Source organism: Neofelis nebulosa, chromosome 4, assembly GCF_028018385.1.
Source record: "Neofelis nebulosa isolate mNeoNeb1 chromosome 4, mNeoNeb1.pri, whole genome shotgun sequence".
Classification (NCBI taxonomy): Eukaryota; Metazoa; Chordata; class Mammalia; order Carnivora; family Felidae; genus Neofelis; species Neofelis nebulosa.
The window spans coordinates 94171664-94184688 of record NC_080785.1 but is presented as its reverse complement, the minus strand read 5'-3'; the positions used below and the strand labels follow the sequence as shown (position 1 = coordinate 94184688).

General features: G+C 41.8%; 1 protein-coding gene and 1 gene segment (V, D, J or C); one reads left to right on the top strand and one right to left on the bottom strand.

The window, feature by feature from the left end:
* Positions 1-13025, top strand: part of LOC131509574 (T-cell receptor gamma chain C region 5/10-13-like) — a 242219-nt gene that overhangs the window by 41507 nt on the left and 187687 nt on the right.
* Positions 8464-13025, bottom strand: part of LOC131509572 (immunoglobulin lambda-1 light chain-like) — a 31452-nt gene continuing 26890 nt past the window's right edge. The window contains exons 7-8 of the mRNA XM_058725442.1: positions 11358-11405; positions 8464-9065 (exon numbers count right to left, since the gene is read on the bottom strand). Coding sequence (XP_058581425.1) covers positions 8923-9065; positions 11358-11405 — 191 coding nt within the window. The 3' untranslated portion in view covers positions 8464-8922. The remainder of the gene's footprint in view (positions 9066-11357; positions 11406-13025) is intronic.

The window sequence follows — 13025 nt, the reverse complement described above, 5'->3', positions numbered from 1 at the left end:
GGACAGGTTCTCTAATGATCGTTCTATGCACACTTTTACAAAAAGCATGCATTCCTCTCAATCAGGAGGGGAAATAAAGGCAAATCTGTGGGAAGACCGACACAGTTTGAGGACAGAGCCTCCTCACAGGCAAAGGAAACAGCCTGCCTCTTGGCAGATAACATACCTGGAAGAGGACATTTTTCTCTTCAGAGAATGTCAGCTACATAATGGCCGAGATCAAATCTGGCACAGGAGAATACATGGCAAAGAATCTGAAGCAAGATTGTGTCCCACACCTCAACCTCACAAATGTCACGCAGCTCAGGTGAAGTTGTGGTAAAACAAATAGATAAAAGCATAGCTGTCGGAAGGCTTCACTCTCCAGCCTGTTGAACTGCTGTAGGGAGACAGGGCAGAGTAAATGCTTTACCACATGGTCTCAGGAAAATGGTCATAGCATGTCTTCCCGTTTCTGGGCTTACTCCCCACCTGTCAGGCTAATGGCATATGAGCCACAAGGAGCTGACAGGTGTTGGAATATTTGGGCATCCTAAATAAAGCCAAACTTTTAATTAAAACATAATGTGTGTGCTTTATGTACCTTACAAGTGAATGTAAGCAAGGCCTTCTGGCCACGGTCAACAAATCTTTTTTGGAAATCAACTACAAAAGTGGACTGGATCAACAAAGCAAACCATTTCAATGGTTGGGAAAGGTCCAAATTCATGCAACGATCTGAGAAGTGTTTATGCTTGAAAAGTTGCAGAAGTCAGGGAACGACACTGGTGTTCTTGCCTAGATAGGCTCCTATTTTTCCCCCATCGCCCAATACCCAGCTCCGTGGGCATGACAATTCTTCCAAGATAGGACAGGCCATGAGGACTGGCAGCAAATCCCACAGTGTAAGGCAGCTCAGATAATTTGGGGTGGGAAGTGATGTGAGGGTGAACCGAAAGATTCAGGGGTGCACAGGCAGGAAGGCAGGGGCTGTGCTGGTCTGAGGTTGAGGTCACGGCTGCAGCAAGCGTGTGCTTGGCTGAAGCTGTGTGCATGCTTAGCGGAGACTCAGCAAAGCCCAAGCCGGCCACACACTCCTGTTCGACCTCGAGGTGATGGGCATACGCAGAGGCGCCATGAAAAGCTTCACAAGAGTATAAGCTGGGAAGACTGATGCCTGAGCACATACAGTCTATACGCTAATCACCTAAAATACGAATGTGCTACCCAATTCATACAAAATAACCATTTGGCAGAGGACTGAAGTCTTGATCAAGTTGCTTGAGCACAATCCCTAAGTGTTCTCGGCTACCTCTAAGTGGACACGGGTGATGCCAAGGAATCAAGGCTGAAAAATAAATAATTATGAAAGAAAACAAGAGAGTCATGACCCACCACGTACCACAGGAGATATGATATCAGATTTAGCCCAAGCAGCATTCTCAGCATAGAAAGAGCAATGAAAGCAAACTTTTGGGGGAATAATCGCAATGGAGAGTTGCTGCAATGTATTTTCAACAGAACCCTTTTCAATAAAAAATAACAAGACAGTCAAAGAATCAGAAAAATGTGACAATTAATACGGGGAAAGTCCCCCACAACTCAATACAAACTGAACTTGAGTGAGTCCAGATATTTTCTTTAGCAAAGACTTCAAAGCCGCTATTACAAATGTGTTCAAAAAGTATACAAAACCATGTTTAAAGGATGAAAGGAGAGTATGACAACAAAAGTCAACAAACAGATATTCTAATTAAGAATACCCAAATTATAAAAAAAAATAGATATTTAAAAAAACTCTATAATGGAGAAGTTTTATACCTAGAATGAAATATTCACTAGAGGGCTTTAAGAGAATATTCAGCTTGGCAGATCAAACAATCTCAGTACAAGGGAACTTCTTCGTCTTGATAAAAGGCATCTGTGAAAACCCATAGCTGATGTCATACTTAATGTTGAAAGACTGAATGCTTTTCCCTAAGACCAGGAACAATGCAGGGATGTGTGCTCGACACTTCTATTCAACATGGTATTAAAAGTTCTATTTATTATTATTCTTTTAATGTTTATTTATTTTTGAGAAAGAGAGAGAGAGAGACAGAGCACAAGTGGGGGAGGGGCAGAGAGTGAGGGAGACACAGAATCCGAAGCAGGCTCCAGGCTCCGAGCTGTCAGCACAGAGCCCGACACGGGGCTCGAACTCAGGAGCCGTGAGATCGTGACCTGAGCTAACGTTGGACGCTTAACTGACTGAACCAACCACCCAGGCATTCTAGTATTAAAAGTTTTAGATGGTGCAACTAGAAAAAAAGAAAAGAAACCCAGCAGACTGAAAAGGAAATATAAAAATGTCTTTCTCCACAGCTGAAATGATCCTATATGTAGACAATTCCATAGAATCTACATGCACACAAAACCAAAACCAGAACTGAAAAGCAAGGTTCGCATTGTCACAAGATACACATTTGATGTACAAAATGTCAGTTGTATTTCTATATACTAGCATGAAAAGACGTGAAAATGAAATTAAGGAAACAGTCCCATTTACAATTGAAACAAAAAGAATAAAACATTTAGGAATTAATTTAGCAAAAGAAGTGCAAACTTCCTTCTATGCTGGAAATTACAAAACAATGCAGACAAAAATTAAAAATATCTAAATAAATGCAAAGATGGTCCATGTTCATTGATTGATTAGGAGATTCAATATTGCCGTGATGGCAGTTCTTACCAAGTTCATTATAGATTTAGCAGGCTTTGTGGGCACAAATTAACAAGCTTTCCCTAAAACTGACATGAAAATGCAAAAGACCTAGAATAGACAAAATAATTTTGAAAAAGAATACAGTGGGAGGACGGCTAAGTTCACTCTGCAGAAGCAGTGGGGGTGGGGTGGGGGGGCGCACCCCATATTTAACTTGCATGTTTAGACTGAGGAAGCCGCATACACAGAGGGTGTGAACAGGTTTAATACTGACACAACTGGGGTCCAGGGGACAACAGGGTGGGCCTTTCAGGCAGGGCCTTACAACACCTGATTTCAGAGCTCACAGAAGAATTCAGTTACAGAATTAAGCCAGTGTGGTCCTGGTGCAGAGAAAGCATATGGGTCACCGGAAGAGAACTGAGAGTCCAGAAATAAACCCGTATTTATGCTCAACTGGATTTTGATAAATGTGCTGAGTTGATTCAGCGCAAGACGAGTAGTCTTATCAACAGATGTTTGGGGCACCACTGAATATCTAAACACATCATTCATAAAAGAATAAATTGTGATAAACTGGAGTTCAACAAAATTAAAAACATGTGTTTCAAAAGGTTCCCTAAACAGAATGAAAATATTACAGCCTGGGAAAGAAATATTGTGAATCATAGAAAGGATTTTTATCTGATAAAGGACTTGTAATCTGGAATGTATAAAGAATTCCTACAGCTCAATAAGAAGGGGATGGAAAAACACGTAACTTAAACAAATAATGAAAGGGTTAAAATACACATCTCTCCCAAGAAGGTATATGGATAACGAATGAGCACATGAAAATATTTTCAACATTCAGCCCTTAGGGGCAAATGAAAACCACAAGGGGGCACTACGTCACACTGACTTTTTTTCTCTTTTGTTTTCTTTCTTACATTCACATATGAGTGAAATCGTATGGTAAATTATCTTTCTCTGACATATTTCACTTAGCATTAAAGCCTCTCAGCCCATCCATGTTGCAAATGGAAAAATCTCACTCTTTCTTTCTTATGGCTGAGTAACAGTCCATATTATATACATATACATACATATATGTGTATATATATGTATGTATATATATATGTATATATATGTATGTATATATATGTATATATATGTATATATATGTATATGTGTATATATATGTATATATGTATATGTACATATATACATATATACACATATATGTATGTATATGTATATATACATATACATATGTATATATATGTATGTATATGTGTATATGTGTGTGTGTGTGTGTGTGTATATATATATATATATATATATATATATATATATATATACCGAAGTGAACTTTGGAGAACACTGGCAATTACTTAAGCAGAAACTCACCAAAAGATCCAGGGAATCTCTCCCAGGTATCTATCTAAGAAAAACAAAAACAAACGTCCCCAAAGACATGCATTTCCAAGTTCATAGCAGGATGATCATAACAGAAAACATTGGCAAGAATTCTAGTATCTATCTGTCGGTGAATTAACAAACGCTGTCATAGTGAAATAGTATTCAGCAATACAAAGGGACAAGCTACTTCTGCACGCCACAACATGAATGACCCTCAAAAACATGATGGTGAGTAGAAGAAGCCAGATGTAAAAAAATTACATATTGTATCATTTAATTTCTATTAATTATCTGCAAAGGACAAATTTACAAAACAGAAAGCCAATCAGTGGTTAATCTAGGACTGGAAGTAGCAGCAGGGATTAACTGTAAATAAAGAAAGTTGTTGGATAATAAAATTGCTCTACAATTATATTGTAGTGCTAATGTTGGTTTAAAAAGTATAAATTGACTAAAAACCACGCAATCACACATTTAGAACGGATGATATTAGTGCTGTGCAAGATTATACCTCACTAAAACGGTTTGCTTGTTTTTTCTTTTTTTTTAAATCCGGGTTAGGTAATATCCTCAACTACGATGTTTTAATACTTTTCAAAATTTTTATTAAAAAAAAAGAAAAATTGTGTTTCAAATCTACTGACTATATAGAGGGTGGGTTTATAACTGATCATTAAAGTAAGAACACTTCAGAGGCATTCTAACAATACGTACTTGGGGACACAGGACTTAGCCAGATTGGCCCAGACAATCCAGCCTGTGTGCTGGTTACTTTCAGAAGGTGTCAGATTCCAATTTCATGCCTCCATCTAGATTTGCTTAGCACAGATTATATATTACACAAAGTCTTCATTCTCAGTGTCCCTATGACTTAGAAGGTGACAAAGTAGCTTTTCCTCAGCATCACGACTGGTTCACTTCCGCTGCGTGACCACACGTGACACCTTCAACCCCGTCGTCTGACAGAGGCTTGTGCTTCCTCATCCTTCCACGGAGCACACAGGTGAGCAGGACATGGTTAGACCCACACACAAACCTGCAAACCAACCACCTATATAACCTCTCAGAGCACATCTAACAATTTTTCAAATCTCTAGGATATTAAAATTCAAACCACTCCTTTATAAGGGAAAATGTTAACACTTTAAATTTTGGTTACTCTGATGTCTTTCTTTCTCCCTGCTTCTCATTCCTTCCTTCCACTGTTGTAAATCTACTAAGTGCCGGCACCGCCCTGGGCGCTGGAGAAGGAAAGTCAAGAGCAGGCGAGCAGTCCCAGATGCCCTCTTGTCCCCCAGGCGCCAATCAGCGGTGTGTCAGTCCCAGGACAGATGAAACAGACTCCTGTTCTGCGTAGTTTTTAGCCAGTAGGCTAATGAGCCAGCCCTGCTTTAGAGGAGCCTCTTACGGGGGCTTCTGGGCGGCTCAGTCGATTAAGTGTCTAACTCGTGATTTCAGCTGAGGTCATGATGTCAGGGTTTGGGAGATTGAGCCGCACATAGAATTCTGTGCTGACAGTTCGGAGCCTGCTTGGGATTCTCTCTCTCCTCTCCCTTGGCCCCTCCCTCGCTCTTGCTCTCTCTTTCTCTCTCTTTCAAAATAAATAAACATTAAACAACTATATAAATATAATTTTAAATGGATACAATATATTTCATGGAAATATAATAATTATTTAATTTTTATTCTACTCTCAGACACTTTTTTTTTTAGTTTTAGAGGGAAAATGTACATAATGGAAACAGGTATTAGTTAGTCAAAGATATTTCCTGAAGAAATGACTACAGAATGTAATGACAGGGTCAAAATGTGCATTTGTACAGGTCGGATCAGCTCCGTCTGTGTTTGTTCTGAGAATGGACCAAATGACAGGAGTGCCACCAGGAGGGGTTTGGGAGGCTGAAGCATAACTGGAAAGAGTTTCTTAAGGTGGAGAAAGTCAGGAGAGTCCTCAGATTATGGTCTTGAGACTCAAACCTCAAGAATCCAGTGGTGTGGTCACATTTGGAATATCCAGTCTCAGGAGGGGAGCCACATATACACTAGGCCCACTGATGATGCCTGAGTTGGGTGTTGGTGTATAATTTAGCTGAGACAGAGCTCTCTCCCGCACATGCTCGCTGAACCAGTAGCAAGCAGCCCGTGTTCACGGAAGCCAAGGATCACCTGGGAATTGGCCTGAGTGAAGTCTATAGTGTGAACGTGCCGTGAATTCCATCTGTAGAAGCCTAGTCTGTGATCTCAGCAATAGAGTTTTGTTTCCCCAGGCACTGGACACATTGGATCCCAGGACTGGGCACCCTGTCTGTACTGTGCTTGGGATGGGTTGGGGTGGGGATGCTTGCTGTTTGTGCTCATGTGGCTGCACAGCCCTCCTCTGCTCAACCCCCAGCACACTTTTACCTCCCGTGCATGTCTTCTATTGAGCCGTGCTCAGCTTGACTCTCCAGTCATTTGTCCCCGTGGAGGGACTTAGATGATTCAGAACATGACATTCAATTATGCAGTTGACTAAGGGCCTCCATCCGTCTTGAGCTCTTGTGAGGAAAGAAGTCCCTCCCTGTTGCCTGTCTACACTCTACCTGTGCTAATAGTGTCATGTGCCCGGGTCTTGTGTCCCCCTGTCTGCACTGACAAAATGAGACAGAAAGTACCACCTGAGGAAATCACACGCCAGGGAGAAGCGCAGATCCTTGGTAGATGTCAGGATTAACTGGGGCTACGAGAAGTCTGCGGGCTGTTCCCCGCAGAACAGAGGCATCAGACTGGACTGAAGGTGCAGCGTCTCAACAGTCCTGGTCATACGATTCCCAACTCATGAAGCAGCTACTTGGAACGAGCTTGGTATAAAATGGGGGAACCCCTCGACCACAGCCTAGGAGTATGTTTGACAGCAGTCCTACGCGTGTGCAGATGGATATTTTCTTTTCATTAGCTGTGGCCTTGTGGAAAAGAGCAAGCTTGGCTGTGGTCTAACTGCCCTTATTTTATCTGACAAAACCTACTACCCCTTGCACAGTCCCAACCAGTGGGGGCCGGTTTGACTTCAAGCATTTTCCACGAATCAACCACATTTGACAGAGCACATAGACCAGAAAAACCCTGAGAAAACAAAACACCAGCCCCTTCCTGCCCCCCACACTGTCCCCTGCACCACCGCCCTCCCCCTCTCTGCACCTGCCAGTGCAGAGCAGAGCTCGCAGGGCTGCCCAGGTCGGGTTGGGGAAGGGAGGAGCTGAGGATTGGAAGCCACAGGGGACACTGGCTAGGAGTGCCTGGCCCTGAAATCAGCCCACGCGGCTCTGGGTCATTTGCTAGTCTCCCCTTTGCGTCCCCTTTGCTTTCCACACACAGAAACAGTTCCAGATCTCTAAGCAGAGGCCCAGGTATTTGGTCTAAAGAAGAAGCCTAATGAAATTCCTGAAAATGAAGAAGTGGATGGGAATTAAATTTCCTCCTTTTGGTATCTGGTGGGTCTTGTGCTGTTTCCACCTCTACTTGGTCTCCAAAACACCTGTTTCACAGCAAGTGAAGCTGATTCTAAATAAACAAAATATCCTTCTCAATTTTCAATGAGACATTATTCTAACTCTAATATATAAAAGTTTGTACTTTACTTGCATTCATTAACAAAAATAGAAAAATATACCATCACTTACTTTACCCACCTACCATACACCGGACATTTTGTTTTACACCCATGTGTGTAGAAATGTACACACACATGTAAAGGTGTGACACACGTGTTGATGTGTGTGCATGCCAGCGTAGGTCACCTATTATTTCTAATAGAGCCGCCTACGGTAGATGCTGTTGTGGACTTGCCACCCACGATAATAAACTCATCTCATCCACACAACTCTGGGAGACGGGTCACTTTAACTCCATTTTACAAATGAGAAGATTGTGGTACAGGGAGTTCAAATACTTATAGACCCAAGATTTAAACTCAGGCATGTGGGGTTCAGAGTTCAAGCACTTAATCCCTGTACCACCCTCCCTTTCCGGTGTTAGTGCAGCTCTCATGGGGTTTTTGTGACATCAGGAAACATGGTGCACGGGAGATACAGGCCCAGGTCTGAGAACATGCCAGTCACATGACGTGTTACACTGTCATCACAAGAGCGTCTCGAATCAAATGAGTCTGAATCTGCTGCCCTTGGAAGGAGAAATAACCTGACACCTTCGCTGGCTGTGGCTCCCCTGGGGCCAGTGCCCCAAAGAAGGCATCACAAGGACTCTCTCAGGGAAAGAATTTGAAATGTGGAATTGACCATGATTACAAGCAATGCTGAATGTGAAGGCTCAGTTGCCATGTTGTCCCTTACTTTGGACTCTCAGTTAGATTTGACCAAATGAATGTCCACAGAGGCAAAAGTAGGCTTTTGATTGTTTTTATTGTGCCTATTATGAAAAACAGCACAAAGTTCAGGCAGCAAGGATGAAGGCTTCCATGTATGTAAAATAAAAGGCCTCCAGGCAGTTATTTGTATAAAGAGCCCCAGGGGCCGCTATGGAAGCTGCACGCCGGCTGTACTCAGAGGCGAGGGTGCTGGGTGGCTGACGAGCTGGTGGACGTGAAGGAGAGAGCGGTGCTGAAGCCCCTGTGGGTGCCCCCTGGCCCCACCCCTGACTCATGGCAGAGTCTGTTCCTGGTGCAGAGTGACATTTCCTGTTTGCCCAGGAGTTTGCAAACCCATTCTGCAATGATGACACATAGAAAAAGACAACGTGTGAACTGAAATGAACCACCCAGAAAGAAAGCCCCACTAGACCCTCAGCAGACACTTTTAGTGACAACAGTCAATGGAGAAACATGGACCCTGTGCCACCACGGGTCAGGAACTCTTCCCATTGTCACAGAGTGCCGCTCTCCCAAGCAGATGGATGGCGGTGATGACGGTGTAGACCATGCTCTTGACGAGGAAGAGGAGGTAGGTGCAGTAGGCAGAGGTGTTCACGAGCTGCAGCTGCAGGGGGTCTAAAAGAAGCCATCGGTTAGTTTCACCTGTTGTTTTGAAAGGCAAGGACTTATTAATGGGAGGGTGGGTGACATTGTACATTTCAGACGACCTGGGTTGAAGTGACACCCCACACCATCTGACATTAAACATCTACACCCCCATCAGCACTACCACCGCCACCAGGACAACTAGGAATCCAGCTTGCAGGTCATGTCATTCAACAAACTCTCTGAAATTCAATCAGAACATTCTAAGTATTAAAGGTGAAGTATCATTTTAAATGAATGAATCCAATGGGAAAAAAGCATTGGTGATAAAATAGCTTTTAGCCCTTCTTCACCCCAACTACATCTCTAGTAAGAATAATAGCCAATATCCATTAACCACATCCACCTGGCACTTATTTGAGAGCTGTGCAAGCAAAGCTTTGATCTTACTTAATTTTAAATAACCTATGAGATTATATTTTCATTCCCCCCTTACAAATAAATTGAGGACCAAGAAGGCATTTGCCTGATGTTATACTGTTAGTAAGTCCCAGAAACATGACATTCAAGCACATATTCTCAGCCACTCTGTAATTCTGCATGTCTACACGTAATAAGTGCCAAAGGCATCAAATAATTAAGAATGAATATAAAGTTGACTTGTTGATTTAAGCATCTTAGCCATTACATGTTGTACTTTGAGTCAGATTCCTAGGAATCCATGGAAATTTGGTAGGGTTCATAGTGGGGTGGGTGAGAGGTTTTTCTTAAGAGGGCATAATATCACATGGAAGAAAGGGTTTAATACAAATTCTCTCAAATTTGAGGAGTTCATGGCTTAGTTGCCTGTCCTTCTTGAATATCTCTCATTGTAGCTATGATGTTCTAAGACAGTAGCTTTTATTATCTTTTGAAGTTTAGAAGGAAATATATGATGTCAAGAAATAATTGATATCAGTGATGGTGGGACAGACTGGCTACTCCATGAACCACAAGGCTGTTGGTTCCTGTGGAAATTTCCCTTACCGGCTATATCTCCAGAGGTTCAGAGCTCCAGAATCATTCCCCCCTGGTGTGGAAGGGACCTCAAGTGGTGATGTGCTCACAACTCCTTACCCTTCGTCAGGTAATAGTTAGTTAAGGTCCAGGGGCCCCTTGATATTGGACATGGAGGGCAGATCGGCAGAACTAGAGCCAGTGCTCCTCATCACTTTCGTGGTACATACGTGGGGAGAAAGGGCCAGAAACCGTACTTACAATGTGCCAGCTAAATGAGATACCCTATTCTAGACATTCCACATATGTGGCCTATGTCTTCAACAACTGAGTTAGGTGTTATTTGCGTTTTTCCTGGTTTACTCAGAAAATTTAAATAATGTACCCATATTCATGCAACTAAAAGTGAAAAGACTGGGTTTAAAATCCAGTCTGTGGCACTTGAAGCCCTGCACTCACATCTCCTCCCAATGTGTGCAGCTGTCTCAGGACCTTGGCTTTGGATTTACAGGAAGAATGCAATCTTAGTAAGTGTATGAGCTCTTGATTCAGATGGCCTGGGTTGAAGTCTCAGACCTCACTGTGTGGCATGGTTCAAGGGACTTAGTTCATTTTAGTCCATTGCCCTCATGTGTAAAATAGGAACAGAATGGGTGAGTATTAAGTGAATTAAATACAATGCAGTGACGGTACACACAGCGTCTTCTCTACAACAGTCTCTCAGTGTCAGTTGATGTTATTAACTATGAGCAAGAACAAAGACTCAAAAAAAATCTAGAAGCCACTTGATATCGTGTTTTCCTCGGTCAGTAGAAGCAGAGACCACAGAAATGAGTGAAGTCCGTTGCTGAAAGACTTAACAGGCCCTCGCTGCACCCCTAATTTATATTCTTCTCATTCCCATACAAGCATTTACTATGTGATGATGACTCCTGGGAAATGATGGACTGACTTAAATTGTCACTTAGTTCATTTTGCAAGATCCAGCCATTGTGAGATTTCTACCTGAAGTCAGGGAAGTTCAACAGTTAAGTTGATCAGAAGGAAAAAAATTCTATAGCATAACATAAAAGCAAACATATGGAGGGGCGCCTGGGTGGCTCAGTCGGTTGAGCGACCGACTTTGGCTCAGGTCATGATCTCGCGGTTTGTGAGTTCCCCCGCATCAGGCTCTGGGCTGACAGCTCAGAGCCTGGAGCCTGCTTCTGATTCTGTGTCTCCCTCTCTCTCTGTCCCTCTCCCACTCGTGCTCTGTCTCTCTCTGTCTCAGAAATAAATAAACATGAAAAAAATTCTTTTTAAAAAGCAAACATGAAAAAAACTTACCATTTTCATCTTTCAGAGAAGCTTTTGTAGAGTTAATAACAGTGAGATCTATAAGAAATGAGAGCAAATATTACTTGATTGTTCATATCCATTATTTGACATGTGTCTGTGTTGTGGATAGATGGATGGATGGATAGATGAATAAGATAGATAGATAGATAGATAGATAGATAGATAGATAGATAGATAGAATTTTCCATCAGAGAGGAGAAAGTCATTATAAATAGGAGCCCCCAAATTCCAGAAATGGCTGGTCTGATTCTATGTAATTCAGCAAATCAATTCATATATTGTGTTTCTGCACATGAAGCTGTTGAAGTTCATGAATGATGCATTTTTTTTTGTCACTACTAGAAGGTAATGTCTAAGACATCATTGTTTTCCTTCTTCCCCTAGCTCCTAGCACAGTGCCCACTGTAGATGTTCTATAAATACATGTTGAATGGAAAAATAACCAGAAAAAAAGTGACTGCTATACAGTACTCAGCACCCACTGGTGACCTGAAGGATTGCTACCAGATAAATTTTTCCAACCCTAGAATCCACAACAGAATCTTACATATCGTAAGGAGTCTAGATAAATTTCTCATCTAAACTAAAGAAAGCAGCCCTACTGTTCAAATCTTATATGCCCCAGTATCCCCAATTACTGTACATGAGTTTTGAGAGTGATTGTGTTTGTGAACATGGCAGCAATCCTAGTGAAAACCAATACACATTGAGTGATTGTTACTGTGCCAGGCACTATGTGAAAGGTTCACATGTATTATCTCATCTGACCCCCAGTGACACCGACGTGAGTGGAAGTTGGCAAACTCCACGTTAGACAAGAGGAAATAGACTGTAGAGAGTCCAAGTAACTTGCCAAGAGTCCTACCCTTTACTGACAGAACCAGTACTCAAAACGATGGTTTCAGGGGTTTCCATGAGCTAAAGCATGAGGAAAGTTCCTTGTAAACCAATCCATAGAAATAGAACATAACTCCCCCATTGTGGGCTCTCAGACATCGCCTCTTCCAGTATCTTAATGATTCCTAACAAAAGAATATTTTTATTACAGAAACTCAGCATTTCAGCTCACTTCTTTGCAAGGATAGAATGACAGGTCAATTCACACTGATAGCTGTCTGAATACATAAAACCTAAAATGAGGGCTGTATTTATCTAGAGTGGTAAAAGAAAAAAAAAAAAAAAAAGCCCACATACATACAAAGACAAAATTCCTTGGAAAGACCATGGACGCTTGGATGCAGGAAGAGAGAGTTGCAAGGTTATCCTGATTTATCCTCTTTCTGCTCGATGTGACTTTTTCCACACACACATGGTTCTGGGGTGCAATTTTATGCACTCCACACAATCTAACTTTGTGCGGTCTTAAAAAAAAAAATGGGTTTGTGGGATACGCTTCGTGGTAAATCCCAAGAAGGAAAATGTTAGTATAATTATGTTAAATGTTAAAAGATCCTCAAGAGCTGACTTTAAAATCACTTAATAGTCTCTTTCTTTTCCATACAGTGAGTTTATTCATCCTATTGGGCACCTGAAACTAATATAGCACTGTATAGCTAACTGGAATGAAAATAAAAAACTTCAAAAAAGATAAATAAAAATCTCTTATCACCACGCACTGATTGAGGTAAAGACAGAAAGGTAACAATTTTCATATAA